This window comes from Hyperolius riggenbachi, chromosome 11 (assembly GCF_040937935.1).
Source record: "Hyperolius riggenbachi isolate aHypRig1 chromosome 11, aHypRig1.pri, whole genome shotgun sequence".
Taxonomy (NCBI): domain Eukaryota; kingdom Metazoa; phylum Chordata; class Amphibia; order Anura; family Hyperoliidae; genus Hyperolius; species Hyperolius riggenbachi.
In genome coordinates, this window is record NC_090656.1 from 189,728,356 (window position 1) to 189,748,953 (window position 20,598).

At 44.9% G+C, this 20,598-nt stretch overlaps 1 protein-coding gene across 3 annotated transcripts in view; it reads left to right on the forward strand.

Moving 5' to 3' along the window:
• Window positions 1–18,081, forward strand: part of LOC137538987 (serine/threonine-protein kinase D3-like) — a 195,860-nt gene extending 177,779 nt beyond the window's left edge. For all 3 annotated transcript variants that reach the window (XM_068261442.1, XM_068261443.1, XM_068261441.1), the window contains exons 16-19: window positions 951–1,049; window positions 4,840–5,107; window positions 13,896–13,981; window positions 15,380–18,081. In XM_068261442.1, coding sequence (XP_068117543.1) covers window positions 951–1,049; window positions 4,840–5,107; window positions 13,896–13,981; window positions 15,380–15,559 — 633 coding nt within the window. In that variant the 3' untranslated portion in view covers window positions 15,560–18,081. The remainder of the gene's footprint in view (window positions 1–950; window positions 1,050–4,839; window positions 5,108–13,895; window positions 13,982–15,379) is intronic.
• The last annotated feature ends 2,517 nt before the right edge of the window (window positions 18,082–20,598 follow it).

A 20,598-nucleotide genomic window follows, 5' to 3' on the forward strand; every position in this document is an offset into this window, starting at 1 on the left:
TTCATATTTTTTTCTATGCTTGTTATATACGTAGGTTTGTCATCTGTGCCCCCTACTTTGTGTTCAGCGCTGAGTAATACAGATAGTGATTTGTATTCAAGGTGTGTATTTAAGTCCCTAGGGGGTGCTGCACACTTCTGTTGGTATAATTTCAGGAGCAACCTGATTACGAGCGCTGCCATTTTTTTCTATTCTTTAGAAAATGTGTAGACCATTTGTGGCTAGCAGCCCCAGGTTCCCACTATGTTTTAATTGTTAGTGGTTAGGTCTCTTCCATGAGGACCCCTCACCATGGTGGAAGAGTCTAGTACTGAACAATCTGCGTGCAAACTGTTTTTGGAAGCCAACGTCCTCCATTTGCTGCATCAGTTTTGAATGCTGTTGTGTTGTGTAATCTGCCCGTATTTTGGGCTCTGCACATCTATGTAGCTGGTCAACTTGGATACAGCCTACAAAAATGTAAGTCTACCTGTGGCTAGCTGCATTCATGTTCATGTTTATTAGTTTGCATTCAATTTATCTAGATAAGGGTTTAATGCATAGTTTGCACCTAATTTTGTATTCAAGGTTTGTATCGAAGTCCCTAGGGGGCACTGCACACGTCTTTTGGTTTCATTTCATTTGCAGCCTGATAAGGAGCGCTGCCAATTTTTTGCTGTAATAAAGATAGTGATGGTGAGCAGTGACTGTACATCAATACTTACAGAAAAAAAAGAAAACACCTGGCAAATAAAATAGTCTACAGTAAGAAAGATAAGGCATTAATTAAGCTAATGTAATACAAAAATACTTAGGTTTCCTTTTTGGTTGGATTCAGTTCCCATCATTCAGTTTCTGCAACCAGTCCAGGCTTTGGATAACATTAATTCATACTGGGAAAAAATGCTCAGGAATAAAGTCACTACACAAATTCAAAAATGATTTAAAATATGTTCTGCTTTTTCCTGCAGATATTAATGGCCCTGCGGCATCTCCATTCCAAGAATATTGTTCACTGTGACCTGAAACCAGAAAATGTCCTCCTGGCCACAGAAGATCCATTCCCCCAAGTAAGTCTTCAGTTAGGCAGACTTGCAGCACTGAAGTTATATTTTCTCTTCTGCTTCGCCTTGTTAAATGCATACATGAAAAAAGGTGCCTGGAAAAAAGGATGCAGGGGATTGCCGCTATTAGAACATCGCTAAAATTAGCAATATCCTACTGCTGGATTCTGATAGTAAAATATCGTTAATGTTTACCGATATTTTACTGAGGATAAACCTAACCCTACTCTCACACATATCTCTCCCTCTACCAATTCCTACCTGAAGCCCCCTATCACCCCCCCCCCCCCCCCCCCCCGTGGTGCCTAACCCTAAGACCACCTTTTTGGTGCCTAACCCCAAGACCTCCCCCCTGGTGGTGTCTAAACCTAACTTCCCCCCTGGTGGTGCCTAACTCTAAAACCCCCCTGGCGGTGCCTAATTCTAAGACCCCCCCTCCCCTGGTGGTGCCTAACTCTAAGGCCCCCTTGACGGTGCCTAACCTTAAACGCCCCCCCCCCCAGTTCTGTCTAACCCTAAGACCCCCTAAACTTCCCCCTGGTGGTGCCTAACCCTACCCCCCCCCCCCCAGTGGTACCTAACCCTGTGGTACCCCCCTCCCCGGTGGTGCCTAACAGTAATAACCCACCCGGGAGTATCTAGCCCTAAGACCCCCCTTGGTGGTGCCTAACCCTAAAACTCCCCCTGTTGGTGCCTAACCCTAAGACCCCCTGCCCCCACTATGCAATACCGCAACTTGCATTTCCATAAGGCCCCGGCACCCACGATTCTATCGGTTGCCGAAATTTACCTTGTTTGCCACTAATCGCGTGCTCAAATTTCTGTTCTTTGCCATAAATAGCGTCTTTATTTTTTCTGTAAGGGCTCCTGTGCTCTTTTTTCCTGATTCGTGTTACACCTGTCCTTTTGTCAAATATCAAATCATTTGCAGCTGTGTTCAAAATTTTTAAAAAAGGAACTTATTTCTTGTATTTGAACTGAACACTGCTTCATTTCAATATAAGGTAGAACCAAAACTCTGAATGTTTCCTTTTTTTTCTTATAACAATTTTTTATTGAAGAGAAAAAAATGTACAAAATAAAAATTCACACTCACATGTACCAGAAAATAAAATATGGAGATATAGAAGTTACCGCTTAGAGTTGTCACACTTACATTTCATTTTGTTTGTTAATAACTTTTCCCCTGAATATGAATAGTGTTACTATTGTAAAGCATGTGGTTATGCTGATTGTGCAATACATACTACTGTGCTGGCATACGTACTGGAAAAATTGGTGTGGCTGTGCACAGCAACATTCCTGACTTTTAGTGCATCAAACTCCTCATGTTGTAAAGACATTCTGGAAATCTGGCCAGCAAGGTTGTATGGCAATGAGCATAAATAAAATAATGTTTTTATGTCTGTTTGTTTGCAATGCTTATCATCTTTGTGCAGTTTGTATCAGGACTTCAGCACATACTAGGTCTGAATTACTGACCAACCAGATTCTACCTCATCCATCCCAGCCAGCAGCCCCAAAAGCCAGTTGCACTAATATATGACTTTCTGAGAAAGTCTGTCCATGAGCCCTCACCCTCTCACCTCCCGAGACTTGCTCTTGGCCCATGACTGTGATGGGTGGCCTCTTATATTTATAGTAAGGCTTGGGAGGCAGGTGGGGGCCAAGGGGGGCTTTCCTATTTGAATATTAAGAACACCCTGGGTTTTGGGTGCCTGGGATGCTGAAAGAAAGCTGAAACTATGTCCAGGCACCTGTAGATCCGCACACTATATACATCACATTACTTTATGCTCCAAAGGACTGGCCTAAACTTAGTGGCCTCACATATGATATAATGTGTAAGTACAGCAAAGTCCCCATTATCTGGAACTCAGGAAATCGAAAGTGTCAACTTACCGGCATGCCTGAGGTGATAACGGGGACAGTTATTTGGAGGGTTTGCAGGGCATTGTTGGGTAGAAAATACTTATCCAGCCCCCAGGCACTGTCTTCTACCCTTCCTGCAGCTCCCTTTGGCTTTCCAGGATCCATACGTGGCTCCTGGTGTGTCACCTGACCCGATGCCTGAGTTCCAGCGGGGACTTTGCTGTTTGTTTGTTTGTTTTTGAAGATTCTTTATTTTCATTTTTTCATTACAAAAGATATAAAATACATGTGTATATCAATCATAAATTACATTTTAAACCAAATGAACTCAGCACAGCTTGAATGCATTCTTAGATAAAAACGATATACCTTTCTCAAGCATGGTGGATCTTCGCTATTTCCTTCCCTAGTCCGCTACCAGTGTTTGATTACTTATCCAGCTAACACTCTTTAACCTAGCGTCTAAACACAGACCATCTAATTTCTCTATATTCTACTTATATAAACAGAGGCTCCTGGCTGATGTGCATCGTCCCTCATACTTCTTCAAAACGATATTCCTGCACACCCGCTAGATTCTAGATCCTAGCTCTTTCACAGACATCAAAACAAACAACCCACGCACAAAACAAAACAAACACACTCCTCTCTAAAATCTCTGCTACATCTCCAATGCCCAGAGAATGGGGGACAAAGGCGGTGGGGTGGGGGGGGGGGGGGTGGTTGAGCCCTCCCAATCATCTCACCCGGCTGTCCCAACTAACGCCCCGGGGCCACCTCTATCTGATCCGTCCTACCTCCCATAATCCTCCTGTATTCTGCCGTTTCCACAATCGCCACCCATTTTCCCCAAGTCCCCTTTTTCTGGGCTTCTGTATCATGCAATACACTTGTCATCTCTTCCATATGTTGAAAAAATCTGATCTCATGGATCCATTCCAGGATGGAGAGCACAAGGATAGATATCCAGTGCCTACTTATCAAAATACTGTAGGCAAATAGAGTGATAGTCGGCACTGCAGTATTAGAAAGTCGGTAACACATCCTGCGTGGAAGCACGAATTAAGCGCGAAAAGGCTGTCAGGCGTTCAGTGCCCAGCACGCACCGCACCTATCACATCTCGCAGCACTGGTATGTTTTCACTTGTATTGCTATTGCATACCCATTGTTTTGTACTGAGCCTCACTTGGACAATAAATGTAGTTCTGCAGTGCCGATCCCTCTCCTCCTTGGTCAGTTATCAAAATACTGGCAGCATTAACCATGTGTCTTATGAGGGATTTCCTACATACTTTAATGCTCAACCCATTCGCATGCCCGATGCCTGAGTTCCAGTGGGGACTTTTTGCTGTTTTTACACATTATATCATATATGAATTAAAGGGGAACTGAAGAGAGAGGTATATGGAGGCTGTCATGTTTATTTCCTTTTAGACAATACCAGTTGCCTGGCAGCCCTGCTGATCCTCTGCCTCTAATACTATTAGCCATAGCCCCTGAACAAGCATGCAGCAGATCAGGTGTTTCAGTGGTTCAGACTTATAAGTCTGATCTGACAAGACTAGCTGCATGCTTGTTTCTGGTTTTAATCAGATACTACTGGAGAGAAATAGACTAGCAGGGCTGCCAGGCAACTGGTATTGATTAAAAGGAAATAAACATGACAGCCTCCATATACCTCTCTCTTCAGTTCCCCTTTAAGAAGGCCAGTCTTTTGGAGCATAAAGTAATTTGACGTATGTAGTGCACGGATCTACAGGCGCCTGGAGGGGGGAAGGGGGGGGGGGGGGGGTGTTGTGCTGTTTCGGCTGGTTGACCAAGCAACTGACAAGCACATGGATCCGACATCAGGCAATCCCCGCCTGTGCCGGATACAGGGGACTTTACTGTATACTGAAAATTGCTGCTTTTGTTCTTCTCAAGGTAAAACTTTGTGACTTTGGATTTGCCCGCATTATTGGTGAGAAGTCTTTTCGGAGGTCAGTGGTGGGGACCCCAGCTTATTTGGCTCCTGAAGTCTTGAGGAACAGCGGCTATAACCGCTCCCTGGACATGTGGTCAGTCGGTGTCATCATCTACGTCAGCCTCAGTGGCACGTTTCCCTTCAATGAAGATGAAGATATTACTGATCAGATTCGAAATGCAGCTTTTATGTTTCCAAAGAATCCATGGAATGAGATCTCAAATGATGGTAAAAACTGTACATATATTTATTTTTTGGAGAATTGTTGGAATTTTATTGGTTTATTTATTTTATTTGGAATACAGAATATTTCTCGTTTGCTGGATTTATACAGAGACCACTCTGATTTACACCAAATGGAACAACTAATATGTGCCCTGGCCCAAGAAAACCTGATTTCCTAATGTCAGTACCACAGACAGTGGCGTAGCAAGCTCCTTAGTTACGCCACTGAGCACAGACATGTCAAAACACCAACCACAGGACCAGCGTACTTACAGGCCTATTCATCTATCACAAGTAAATAAATCTGAAAATGAGTGGGCCTGCTTATCCATACTGCAGCCTGGAGGAGGTGCACAACCAGGGGTATAACTACAGGGGAGCAATCCCTGCAACTGCGGGGGGGGGGGGGGGGGGGGGGGGGGTTGAGGCTTAGCTGTACAGGGTCCCCAACTACTACTTCACTCCTTCTGATAAAGGGGTTTATGCTCCAGGTCAAGTGTTTTTGTGGCTACACTTGTTATGACCCTTGCAAGATGAGGGTCACTAGGTATAGGCAAGGTGTGGACATTGGGGGGGCCCCATCAATGTGTTGCTGGGGACCCCATGATTTATAGTTGTGCCCCTGGCAACGATCCACACTTTGGCCCATTCTCTATGGAGCTCTTTTTTTTTAGCGCATAGAGTGAATCTGTTAATGGGTTACATGAGCTAAGCACATCCAGGATGCAGACTTTTTTTTTGTCTTTCCCAAACCTTCCAGCTAGTGATGATGGGCTGTGTACTGGAGCTGTAGCTAAGGCAACAGGTCAGCAGGAAACTCATCAGTGCAATATGACAGTGGTTCCAGGGGCGTAACTAAAAATCACCGGGCCCCCCTGCAAAACTTTGAATAGGGGCCCCATCACTACAGTACACAGCACTTGGGGAGGGGTAGAAAGGCTGGGGTAGAACAGCACTGTACACAAGACCCTGCTGAACACTGACTAGGGACTGTCTACAAATCTTTGTTTTCAAAACTTTGTAAAAACCTTATCAGTGGCTGAGCAGATGCAGTCATTAGAACAATTGTGCAGAGAGCAGAAAGTTTTTTTCTCTCCTTGCCCTTGTCAGTCTCTCAGGATGGGGCCCCCTGTGGCTTTTGGGCCCCCCTGCAGCTGCGTCCCTTGCAGGGTCTATTGTTACTCCCCTGAGTGGTTCCCAACCTTTTTGAAGTCGTGACACATCAGGCCAAACATTCAGATCTCTGTGACACATCACATATATATAATAGAAAAATTCTAATACCGTAATAACAATAATCATGAAATAAATGAAAAGATCACATTAACCTGAATATGCTTGAAAATTAGGCTTATTTTTGTCTCAGGGTGCTGGGTGGTGATGTGATGCTGGGTGCAAAAAATGTGTGGCTGGCTGGGGGTGCTGGGTGGGTGGAGAGAGTTGTGTGAGGCTGAGGGTGCAGAGTGTGTGAGCAGAAGCAGGTGAGGTTAAGGATGATGAGTGGGTGTGCAGAGGCAGGTGAGCGTACTGGGTGGAGGAGGAAAATGTTATCTGAGGAGAGGCAGGTGAGACTAGGCTGGGGAGAGGCAGGTGAGACTAGGCTGGGGAGAGGCAGGTGAGACTAAGCTGGGGAGAGGCAGGTGAGACTAGGCTGGGGAGAGGCAGGTGAGACAAGGCTGGGGAGAGGCAGGTGAGGCTAGGCTGGGGAGAGGCAGGTGAGGCTAGGCTGGGGAGAGGCAGGTGAGGCTAGGCTGAGGAGAGGCAGGTGAGGCTAGGCTGGGGAGAGGCAGGTGAGACAAGGCTGGGGAGAGGCAGGTGAGGCTAGGCTGAGGATAAGCAGGTGAGGCTAGGCTGGAGAGAGGCAGGTGAGGCTAGGCTGAGGAGAGGCAGGTGAGGCTAGGCTGGGGAGAGGCAGGCAAGGCTAGGCTGGGGAGAGGCAGGTGAGGCTAGGCTGGGGAGAGGCAGGTGAGGCTAGGCTGGGGAGAGGCAGGTGAGGCAAGGCTGGGGAGAGGCAGGTGAGGCTAGGCTGGGGAGAGGCAGGTGAGGCTAGGCTGGGGAAAGGCAGGTGAGGCAAGGCTGGGGAGAGGCAGGTGAGGCTAGGCTGAGGAGAAGCAGGTGAGGCAAGGCTGGGGAGAAGTAGGTGAGGCTAGGCTGGGGAGAGGCAGGTGAGGCTAGGCTGAGGAGAGGCAGGTGAGGCTAGGCTGAGGAGAGGCAGGCGAGGCTAGGCTGGGGAGAGGCAGGCGAGGCTAGGCTGGGGAGAGGCAGGTGAGGCTAGGCTGGGGAGAGGCAGGTGAGGCTAGGCTGAGGAGAGGCAAGTGAGGCTAGCTGGGGAGAGGCAGGTAAGGATGCTGCCTGGGCAAAGGCAGGTGATGGTGGAATAAAGCTTAGGATGCTGTATGGGAAGGCTGGCTAATTATCCACTTGAGGACCGCCCCCAGCCGATGGGCGGCGGCAAAGTCCGGGCCCAAACGACCGCAATACGCCCATGGGCGGGAGTGGCTATGCGGCGATCGCGTCATTCGTGATGCGATCAGCCGCCGGGGACTCGCTCCGCCCACCGCTCGTAGTAACCCGCCGGCCGTTCGGAAGCGCCGGCGGGTTACTAGCACCCGGATCGCCGCTGCACGTATGTATAATAGGCTTTGTAATGTATACAAAGCCTATTATACTGGCTGCCTCCTGCCCTGGTGGTCCCAGTGTCCGAGGGACCACCAGGGCAGGCTGCAGCCACCCTAGTCTGCACCCAAGCACACTGATTTCCCCCCCCCCTGCCCCCTGATCGCCCACAGCACCCCTCAGACCCCCCCCTGCCCACCCCCCAGACCACTGTTTGCACCCAGTCACCCCCCTAATCACCCATCAATCACTCCCTGTCACTATCTGTCAACGCTATTTTTTTTTTATCCCCCCCCCTGCCCACTGCCCCCTCCTGATCACCCCCCCACCCCTCAGATTCTCCCCAGACCGCCCCCCCCAGACCCCCCCCCCCCCCCCCCCCCCGTGTACTGTATGCATCTATCCCCCCTGCTCACCTGTCAATCACCCGTCAATCACCCCCTGTCACTGCTACCCATCAATCAGCCCCTAACCTGCCCCTTGCGGGCAATCTGATCACCCACCCACACCAATAGATCGCCCGCAGATCCGACATCAGATCACCTCCCAAGCGCAGTGTTTACATCTCTTCTCTCCTCTAAACACCCACTAATTACCCATCAATCACCCCCTACCACCACCTGTCACTGTTACCCATCAGATTAGACCCTAATCTACCCCTTGCGGGCACCCAATCACCCGCCCACACGCTCAGATTGCCCTCAGACCCCCCCTTATCAATTCGCCAGTGCAATATTTACATCTGTTATTCCCTGTAATAACCCACTGATCACCTGTCAATCACCTATCAATCACCCCCTGTCACTGCCACCCATCAATCACCCCCTGTCACTGCCACCAATCAATCAGCCCCTAACCTGCCCCTTGCGGGCAATCTGATCACCCACCCACACCAATAGATCGCCCGCAGATCCGACATCAGATCACCTCCCAAGTGCAGTGTATACATCTCTTCTCTCCTCTAAACACCCACTAATTACCCATCAATCACCCCCTATCACCACCTGTCACTGTTACCCATCAGATTAGACCCTAATCTGCCCCTTGCGGGCACCCAATCACCCGCCCACACGCTCAGATTGCCCTCAGACCCCCCCTTATCAATTCGCCAGTGCAATATTTACATCTGTTATTCCCTGTAATAACCCACTGATCACCTGTCAATCACCTATCAATCACCCCCTGTCACTGCCACCCATCAATCACCCCCTGTCACTGCCACCCATCAATCAGCCCCTAACCTGCCCCTTGCGGGCAATCTGATCACCCACCCACACCAATAGATCGCCCGCAGATCCGACATCAGATCACCTCCCAAGTGCAGTGTTTACATCTCTTCTCTCCTCTAAACACCCACTAATTACCCATCAATCACCCCTATCACCACCTGTCACTGTTACCCATCAGATTAGACCCTAATCTGCCCCTTGCGGGCACCCAATCACCCGCCCACACGCTCAGATTGCCCTCAGACCCCCCCTTATCAATTCGCCAGTGCAATATTTACATCTGTTATTCCCTGTAATAACCCACTGATCACCTGTCAATCACCTATCAATCACCCCCTGTCACTGCCACCCATCAATCACCCCCTGTCACTGCCACCCATCAATCAGCCCCTAACCTGCCCCTTGCGGGCAATCTGATCACCCACCCACATCAATAGATCGCCCGCAGATCCGACATCAGATCACCTCCCAAGTGCAGTGTTTACATCTCTTCTCTCCTCTAAACACCCACTAATTACCCATCAATCACCCCCTATCACCACCTGTCACGGTTACCCATCAGATTAGACCCTAATCTGCCCCTTGCGGGCACCCAATCACCCGCCCACACCTCAGAGCGTCCTCAGACCCCAGCCCTGATCACCTCGCTAGTGCATTGCTTGCATCTATTTCCCCCCTCTAATCACACCTTGAGACACCCATCAATCACCTCCTGTCACCCCCTAGCACACCTACCCATCAGATCAGGCCCTAATTTGCCCTGTGTGGGCTCCTGATCACTCGGCCAAACCCTCAGACCCCCTTCCGATCACCTCCCCAGTGCATTGATTGCATCTATTTTCCCCTCTAACCGCCCCCTGAGACACCCATCAATCACCTCCTGTCACCCCCCTAGCACTCCTATCCATCAGATCAGGCCCAAAACATCCTGTCATCTAAGAGGCCACCCTGCTTATGACCGGTTCCACAAAATTTGCCCCCTCATAGACCACCTGTCATCAAAATTTGCAGATGCTTATACCCCTGAACAGTCATTTTGAGAAATTTGGTTTCCAGACTACTCACAGTTTTGGGCCTGTAAAATGCCAGGGCAGTATAGGAACCCCACAAGTGACCCCATTTTAGAAAGAAGACACCCCAAGGTATTCTGTTAGGTGTATGATGAGTTCATAGAAGATTTTATTTTTTGTCAAAAGTTAGCGGAAATTGGATTTTTATTGTTTTTTTCACAAAGTGTCATTTTTCACTAACTCGTGACAAAAAATAAAATCTTCTATGAACTCACCATACCCCTAACGGAATACCTTGGGGTGTCTTCTTTCTAAAATGGGGTCACTTGTGGGGTTCCTATACTGCCCTGGCATTTTAGGGGCCCTAAACCGTGAGGAGTAGTCTAGAAAACAAATGCCTCAAAATGACCTGTGAATAGGACGTTGGGCCCCTTAGCGCACCTAGGCTGCAAAAAAGTGTCACACATGTGGTATCGCCATACTCAGGAGAAGTAGTATAATGTGTTTTGTGGTGTATTTTTACACATACCCATGCTGGGTGGGAGAAATCTCTCTGTAAATGGACAATTGTGTGTAAAAAAAAATCAAAAATGTGTCATTTACAGAGATATTTCTCCCACCCAGCATGGTTATATGTAAAAATACACCACAAAACACATTATACTACTTCTTCTGAGTACGGCGATACCACATGTGTGACACTTTTTTGCAGCCTAACTGTGCTAAGGGGCCCAAAGTCCAATGAGTACCTTTAGGATTTCACAGGTCATTTTGAGACATTTGGGTTCAAGACTACTCCTCACGGTTTAGGGCCCCTAAAATGCCAGGGCAGTATAGGAACCCCACAAGTGACCCCATTTTAGAAAGAAGACACCCCAAGGTATTCTGTTAGGTGTATGATGAGTTCATAGAAGATTTTATTTTTTGTCACAAGTTAGCGGAAATTGATATGTATTGGTTTTTTTTTTCACAAAGTGTCATTTTCCGCTAACTTGTGACAAAAAAAAATCTTCTATGAACTCACCATACTCCTAACAGAATACCTTGGGGTGTCTTCTTTCTAAAATGGGGTCACTTGTGGGGTTCCTATACTGCCCTGGCATTTTAGGGGCCCTAAACCGTGAGCAGTAGTCTAGAATCCAAATGCCTCAAAATGACCTGTGAATAGGACGTTAGGCCCCTTAGCGCACCTAGGTTGCAAAAAAGTGTCACACATGTGGTATCGCCGTACTCAGAAGAAGTAGTATATTGTGTTTTGGGGTGTATTTTTACACATACCCATGCTGGGTGGGAGAAATCTCTCTGTAAATGGACAATTGTGTGTAAAAAAAATCAAACAATTGTCATTTACAGAGATATTTCTCCCACCCAGCATGGGTATGTGTAAAAATACACCCCAAAACACATTATACTACTTCTCCTGAGTACGGCGGCACCACATGTGTGGCACTTTTTTGCACCCTAAGTGCGCTAAGAGGCCCAAAGTCCAATGAGTACCTTTAGGATTTCACAGGTCATTTTGCGACATTTGGTTTCAAGACTACTCCTCACGGTTTAGGGCCCCTAAAATGCCAGGGCAGTATAGGAACCCCACAAATGACCCCATTTTAGAAAGAAGACACCCCAAGGTATTCCGTTAAGAGTATGGTGAGTTCATAGAAGATTTTATTTTTTGTCACAAGTTAGCGGAAAATGACACTTTGTGAAAAAAAACAATTAAAATCAATTTCCGCTAACTTGTGACAAAAAAAAAAAATCTTCTATGAACTCACCATCCTCCTAACGGAATACCTTGGGGTGTATTCTTTCTAAAATGGGGTAATTTGTGGGGTTCCTATACTGTCCTGGCATTTTAGGGGCCCTAAACCGTGAGGAGTAGTCTTGAAACGAAATTTCTCAAAATGACCTGTGAAATCCTAAAGGTACTCATTGAACTTTGGGCCCCTTAGCGCAGTTAGGGTGCAAAAAAGTGCCACACATGTGGTATCGCCGTACTCAGGAGAAGTATTTTAATGTGTTTTGGGGTGTATTTTTCCACATACCCATGCTGAGTGGGAGAAATATCTCTATAAATAGACAATTGTGTGTAAAAAAAATAAAACAATTGTCATTTACGGAGATATTTCTCCCACCCAGCATGGGTATGTGTAAAAATACACCCCAAAACACATTATACTACTTCTCCTGAGTACGGCAATACCACATGTGTGGCACTTTTTTGCAGCCTAACTGCGCTAAGGGGCCAAAAGTCCAATGAGCATCTTTAGGCTTTACAGGGGTGCTTACAATTAGGCACCCCCCAAAATGCCAGGACAGTGAACACACCCCACAAATGACCCCATTTTGGAAAGTAGACACTTCAAGGTATTCAGAGAGGAGCATAGTGAGTCCGTGGCAGATTTCATTTTTTTTTTGTCGCAAGTTAGAAGAAATGGAAACTTTTTTTTTTCTTTTTTTTGTCAGAAAGTGTCATTTTCCGCTAACTTGTGACAAAAAATAAAATCTTCTATGAACTCACCATGCCTCTCACTGAATACTTTGGGATGTCTTCTTTCCAAAATGGGGTCATTTGGGGGGTATTTGTACTATCCTGGAATTTTAGCCCCTCATGAAACCTGACAGGTGCGCAGAAAAGTCAGAGATGCTTGAAAATGGGAAAATTCACTTTTGGCACCATAGTTTGTAAACGCTATAACTTTTACCCAATCCAATAAATATACACTGAATGGTTTTTTTTCTATCAAAGACATGTAGCAGAATAACTTTCGCGCTCAAATGTATAGGAACTTTTACTTTATTTGAAAAATGTCAGCACAGCAAGTTAAAAAAGTCATTTTTTTGCCAAAATTCATGTATTTTTTGATGAATATAATAAAAACTAAAACTCGCAGCAGCAATCAAATAGCAGCAAAAGAAAGCTGTATTAGTGACAAGAAAAGGAGGTAAAATTCCTTTAGGTGGTAGGTTGTATGACCGAGCAATAAACCGTGAAAGCTGCAGTGGTCTGAATGGAGAAAAAGGCTCTGGTCCTTAAGGGGCGAAAAGACTGTGGTCCTCAAGTGGTTATACTGGCTGTGGAAAGGCAGGTGATGTAGCTGGATAGCTGCAGAGACAGTAAAGATGGGCCAGTGGAGTTTTCCAGCACCTGGTGGAGAGAGAGAGCGCAGTATATTGTGCAGCTGCACAGTGTGGCACAGTTGTCACTCGGCAACTTCAAACAGCGCACTTTCCTTCTCTCACCATCCAGTCCTGTTGGGCACTCCCTCCGCTCTTCCTCCTCACTCTCCTCACCCTCGACCAGGACTTGGCCAATTTCCATCGTGCTACTTTACTTACCCCTACGCTCCCTGTAGTCCTGTCATAGTTAAAGTACAAACAAAGAAAGAAGAAGCAGAGTCCGGCAGGCAAGAAAAGAATGGAGGAAAAGAAAGAAATAGCCGCCGGGATCTGCATTTTTGTAGTCCTACTTTAACTATGAAAGGCCTACAGAGAGTGTAGGGGAAAGTAACGTGGCATCACGGCTGCTGAGAGGCAGCCAAACACCCAGTAAAACGTATTTCCCCCTCTGTTTAAAGTATACATCATTTTCCATCAGTTCGCTGTGGCATGAGGAGCAGTGATGCTTGCATGTGGCCCTCTAACACATGAAGCATGCAGCAGATCAGGTGTTTCTGACATTATTGTCAGATCTGACAAGACTAGCCACATGCTTGTTTCTGGTGTGATTCAGACACTACTACTGTAGCCAATTAGATCAGCAGGGCTGCCAGGAAACTGGTATTGTTTAAAAGGAAGTAAATTAGCAGCCTTATATACATATACCGCTTACTTCAGTTGCCCTTTAAGTATCCTGCCTTTATTTCACAGCATGATAACGGTTATGATTCAATGTTGAAGATGCATTATTTTTCTTATCAATGATTCCTCCTCTTTCAGCGATTGCTCTGATCAGCAGGCTGTTACAAGTGCAGATCTGGAGAAGGTTTAGTGTGGACAAGGCCCTGAGCCACCCATGGATGCAGGTTGGTGCTTATATCAGCTATTGTCATATTTTTAAAGGATTAGTCAACTGATCATGACTTTTCACTATTGAATTTGTAATTTATTATTATGTTTGTGCATTTATATATAGCACTGACATCTTCCGCAGCGCTTTGCAGAGTACACAGTCATGTCACTAACTCACCTTCAGAAGAGCTTTCAATTGAATCCCTAATGCTAGGTGCACATGATACAATACAATACAATTTTCTGGCAGATTTACCTGCCAGATCGACTATTTCCCACAGTTCCGATGTGATTTCCTATCGATTTTCCATAGCAGTGAACACAAAATCGATCGGAAATCAGATTGGACCTGCTGGAAATAGTCCATCTGGTAGGTAATTCTTCCAGAAAATTGTATTGTGTGTACCTAGCATAACATAGTCAAAATCTTCCTATCATAGGACCAATTTTCAAGGGGAAATCAGTTACCTTTATCTGTATGTTTTTGGGATGTGGGAGAAAGCCTAAGTGCCTGGAGGAAACTCGCAGTGAGACAGTACAAACCCCATGCACAGTTACCTGGCCCAGAATTGAACTGGCGTTCCAGCGCTGCAAAGTGAGGGTGCCATTCAGTTGTATTATGCAGAATCCATAAGACGGGGAAGATTGTTTTATGGAGAGGTCATAGCACAGCAACTAGAGTTGTAAAAAGTCAGAGTTTATCATCTTAACTTGTAGCACATAAACAATTGTATAGATACAGTACATCATAGTGTATACCTTTCTGTGTCAGTGATTAAAAACTTAAGCTTGATCATGTAACCTCACTGTCGGACACCCCTCTAGTGGACTAGAACATTCTCTAGCAGTGACCTATCAGATGCTACTTATCGAATGCAGTGATTGGCCCGATGACAGTGTCATAGTCCTGCCCACAAGACCATTGGCACCAGTTAGCAATGGGAGCAGCGGGCGGCTGTGATTGGCCTGTCTGGTGCCAGCATCCCTGTGTGATTGGCCGCGTGCCAAATCTTACCCTCTGACTGGCCATGGTGATCTCTTGTCGGTGATGGGGTTTTATCGTAGCATGCCTCGATAAGATCACCTGCTTATGTCATAGGGAAGGGCAGCAGGTACCACCGGTCGAATGTGGACGGGGATTCAGGAATGCGTGGATGAGGGTAGTGTGTGTGCCAAGAAGGTGGGTTAGAGAGTGGCGAGGAGGCAGGCGCCAGGTTGCCCAAACTGTTTGTCCAAAAGCTGCCCCCTAGATTTTGACTCCTCCATTCCCCTTATTTTTTATATAGCGATTTCAGTCTCTTTAATCATGCAGGTATTTTTGTACGCCAGGTCCTTTTATCTGATTGATGACATTTATAACCAATTAATGACAATGATGAGATTTCAGGCTCATTTTATGTATGTGACTATAGGACTTTCAGACTTGGCTGGACCTTCGGGAACTGGAGACCAGAGTGGGCCAGAGATACATCACCCATGAGAGTGACGATGCACGTTGGCAGAAGTTTGCTAAGGAATGTGGCATTGAGTACCCGCAGCACTTTGTCATGGGACCGCAGTATGACGAAACAGAAGAGGAAGACGAAGAGTAGAATTCTCTTCCCTGTAGACATTGACTCAGCGATTTGGTGAAGCCAAAGACATTGCACTGTAGCTGGAAGATGGCTGGTGCTAGTCCCAGTGTTCAGCACTGAGCCACAATGTGCACTAACACCAAAAATATGTGTGCAGATGTCTATATGTTATATATTTATATACTGTATGTTTGTGTTACAAAGCAAAGGGGTTTAAATAAGGGTTAAACCAGATATTCAAAATTCAGAAGCCAGCAATAGGAGGTGGCTCTGATGTGTATTACTATGTGGGGGGTGACTTTTCTTCCTAAAATGGAATGCATGGCTGGTGCTGCCTACTGAGACCACTGAGGGTTGGTTCACTTTAGGGTTGATTCACAAAAATGAAATAACTCCCCATACTCCAGGGGCGTAACTACAAATCAAGCGCCCCCCCAGCAAAACATTGATGGCCCCCCCCAGAAATACTTTGATGGAACCCCCAAAGTTCACTCCCTCTCTCTTGCCTACCCCTGACCTCTTGTGACCCTCAAAGCCTGAAGGCCCATCTTGCAAGGGTCATAAGACAAGCGTGGACATCATAATCTTCTCACTTATAACAAGTGTAGCCACATAAAGATAAAGATCTGAAAGATGGACCCCTTTATCAGAGGGAGTGAAGTAGTAGTTGGTGCCCCCTTACAGCTCTGGGCCCCCTGCTTCTCCCCCGTAGTTACACCCTGCCATACTCAAATTTCTACCCAAACTTTGAAAGATGATTCATGACATAAACCGATAAGGACTGATATACAATTAACTTTTTCTTCTTATTGTTCTCCTAGGAGATTTTTCATCTTGTATTTAAAATCATTTTTCAGCACTTTGCAATTGAAACATTACCCACAAAAAATGAAAAAGTACAATCAAAATTGTTTTGAGTATTGTCTTGCTTGCTGGTGTATAAAAAGTGATTTTATTTACAAGTGAAAAAATATCCCCTAGCCCAGGACAAAGGCGAAAAAGTTACTTGCATATGGGCCAAGGAGAGAAATCCTGTGCTAACCGGTTCGGGACCATGGCCCATATGCAATTAACTTTTTCTCCTGAGTTTTCTCCTTGGTGATATTTTTTACACCTAATCAATAAAAGGTCAATTAAGCATACAGCAAGTGAGAAAATACTCAAATTAATTTTGATAGTACTTTCTCACCTACTTTTTGGTACGTTTTCAATTGCAAATTGCTGAAAAGTTTTTTTGTTTTTTTTTAAGTAGTTGAGAAGTTATCTCCCAGGAGAAAACTTAGGAGAAAAATTTTAACTGCATATGGCCCCATGATCCATATGCAATTCACTTTTTCTCCTGAGTTTTCTCCTAGGTTATATTTTCATACCGTGTCATAAAATGCCTTTTAAACCACCAACAAGCAAGAAAATACTCAAAATAATTTTGTTACTACCTTTTTACCAATTTTTGAGTACTTTTTCAATTGTAAATTGCTTAAAAGATATGTTAAAGAGAATATGAAAATTATCTCCTAAGAGATAACTTGGGAGAAAAAGTTAATTGCATATGGGCCAATGTGTAGTTAAAACTACAATGCACTTGTGGTTGCCTAAGCTTGATGCAGTGAAGTTTTGATGGCGCCTGATCCCAAGCATGGGACGCAATAGCGCATCCTCACCGGCACTCTGTAACTGAGTCAGGAGCCATTTTCATTGGCTCCTCACATCCTGATCACTGTGAGCCAGTCACAATGATCAGGAAGTATAAAAACAAAATAAAGGCTCTGGTCCAGGGACCAGAGCCGTTGGTCCAAAAGTAGCTAAGAAAGATAGGCGTTGATTTTCCTAAATTATTCACCTTGTCTCCTGCGCTTTCTCAAAGGAGATAGTTTTACACCTTGGGCTGATCTAATTCACTTTTTCTCCTACGTTTCTCCTAGGAGATAATTTTCATCTTCTGTTTAAAATAATTTTTCAGCACTCTACAATTGAAGAAGTACCAAAAAGTAGGTGAGAAAGTACTTCCAAAATTATTCTGGGTTCAAAAAATTCTGTGCATACTAATAATGGAAACACTTAATTTGCACATTATACGTTAAATTTAGACACCGACACTAAACATAGAACACTCTGGCCCATATGCAATTCATTTTTTTCTCTTGTGTTTTCTCCTAGGTGATATTTTCACACCTTGTCAATAAAATTCCTGTTAAAAAGACAAAAACAAACACTTATATAGCGCTTTTCTTCTGGCGGACTCAAAGTGCCAGAGTTGCAGTCAGTAGGACGCGCTCTATAGGCAGTAGCAGTGTTAGGGAGACTTGCCTAAGGTCTCCTACTGAATAGGTGCTGGCTTACTGAACAGGCAGAGCCGAGATTCGAACCCTGGTCTCCCATGTCAGAGGCAGAGCTCACTTAAGCTCTCAGTCGTTTTCACTTTATGCATCCGAGCAATGTTCACCTCCCATTCATTCGCCTATAACTTTATCACTACTTATCACAATGAACTGATCTATATCTTGTTTTTTCCGCCACCGATTAGGCTTTCTTTGGGGGGGGGGGGGGGGTACATTTTGCTAAGAGCTACCTTACTGTAAATGCATTTTGACAGTAAGAATAAGAAAAAAACGGAAAAAAATCATTATTTCTCAGTTTTCGGCAATTATAGTTTTAAAATAATACATGCCTCCATATTTAAAACCCACGTATTGTAATTGCCCATTTGTCACAGTTATTTCACCGTTTAAATTACCGGTATGTCCCTTGGAAATAAAAAAAAAAAATTCCGTTTTGCATCCATCACTATTTACAAGCTTATAAAAAAAAATATATAGCAATATTTCATCTTTACATAGATATTTAAATAGTTTAGACCCTTAGGTAAATATTTGTGTTTTTTTTCTTAATTGTAATGTTTTTGGTTTTTTTTATTAAACATTTTATGTGGGTATTTTTGGGAGGGTGGGAAGTAAATAGTGTTTTATTTAGGGAAATATTTGTGTAGTGTAATTTTTTTTTTACTTTTAGATGTAGTTTTACTCTTTGGCCACAATATGGCAACCTTGAGTTTGTTTACATGACGTTACTCTAAGCGTACAATGTACGCTTAGAGGGACATAGACTCAGAAAAAGCGAAGCTTCCGAGGGAAGCTGTCGCTTTTTCTGCGGGGGAGAGGAATCAGTGATCGGGCACCATAGCCCGATTCATTGATTCCTGGGCTACCGAATCCACGGCCGGGAGTGCGCGTGCACGTGCGGAAGCGCGCATGTCCTCCTTGACGTTTTTATACGTCAAGAAGGACAAAGTGGTTAACCATTACACTATCAAGCCATAAGCCACCAGCAAGCAAACAAATACTCCAAATAATTTTGACAGTACTTGTTCACCTACATTTTGGTACTTTTTCAATTTAAAGGTGCTGAAAAGTTATTTTAAAAAGAAGTTGAAAAATGATGATCTAAGTGAAAACTCTGGAGAAAAAGTTAAGTGCTTATGGGCCCTAGTCGGCTTCAAATGTTAAGTTAAACATGACGGAAAGCTCAGTAATTCATTCATTGTAAACTCAGGTGTTCAAGGGGGCAGCATTCTCTCACCAACATTATGTTATAGAATGGTTGGTTAGAGAAAATGAATGAGCTGCCTCAGTCACTAGAAGGGATGACTCCATGGAGACGGCTTGAAATGGACTTCCTTTATACTCAGTCCCCTAATAGCTATGTAGTCCTCTATAGCTTCACAGTTATCGGTCTCTATGTATGCACATTTGTTTCCATTTCAGTGGCGATTAGAAGCAATATGACATGTTATTTCAGTATGTGGCCTGTAACTTCTACATGTTCCGGGAAAAAGATATATGTATATATTTTTTGGTTTCTAATCATGAATAAGAAAGTATTCAGTATCCTGTGTGTGCCTTTTTATACGTTATTGTGTAATGAAAGCATTTCCGATCTGTCATACATGTCTAATATTGATAGAAGCTGCATTGGAATGGGAATAACATCTGTCGTTTATACCTTTGCTTTCTTTTTCTTTTCTTTTTATCCTTCAAAAGTTTGTGACTCGCCTATATGTACGAATCTAGAGGTAAGAGAGAAGCAGATTATTTGCATTACAGATACAGATATAATCGTGTTACCTGTAAGCACAAAATAATTCCTGAGTGAAGCTGGCTATCGCCGTTCACACAAAAGATGTGTAAAGCATCCACTTACTACATGATAAGCAGCATTTACAACAGTGTCCCAAAGCAAATCCTAGGGAAAAAAAGAGTATTCAAAATTAACTGAAATAATCAAGGGACAGACTGTGTAATCTGTACCTTACGTCATTCTTAAAAATGACTGCCAAATCAGCTTCTACTTGTACAGTATGGTACACTACGCCTCACATTGGGCCCGATGTGTGAACTAGCGGTAATATTGCTATGCGGAGACAGTGCACAGCAATATTACCAATACTACCGCAGCGGTGTACCACCAGTTACGCTATTAGCAGGGCCTGCAGTACTCGAGTAACACAAACGTTGCTATGGTAACGGGTATTACTAACGTTCTACTGTAGCACTGCTCACAGTACTTGGGTCGTACTAATGGTGTAAGTTACGGTACATTGCTGCGGTAGTACTGGTAATATTGCTGTGCTCTGTCTCTGCTTGGCAATATTAGGGCTAGTTAGTGCATCAGGTCTGTAGTGTCCAGTATGAAGGAAGAACAGATACTGCACAGAAAGCAATGCAAGATGTTCTCACTAAATGTGTTGTAGTGGAGACCGTTCTGTTACAGTGGCTGTGCGTTGTTGCCATGGCCGGATTTCAGGAAAGGCCACATAGGCCATGGCCTAGGGCACCGGGAAAGCAAGGGGCGGGCTGTGGGCAGCAGGGAGGCAGTAGCAGTTAGCATGCCAAACATTCATCTTGCTACACAGAGTTTGCACATAGCATTGTACAGCTACAAACAGCCGGATCTGGCACTCGGGGATGAAGGGGCAGTGAATGGGCACTTACAGTGATCTCTAAGCTGCCTGTCACTCACCAAATGTGCCGCTCGCCAAGGAGCTTACAGAGTCTAATCCC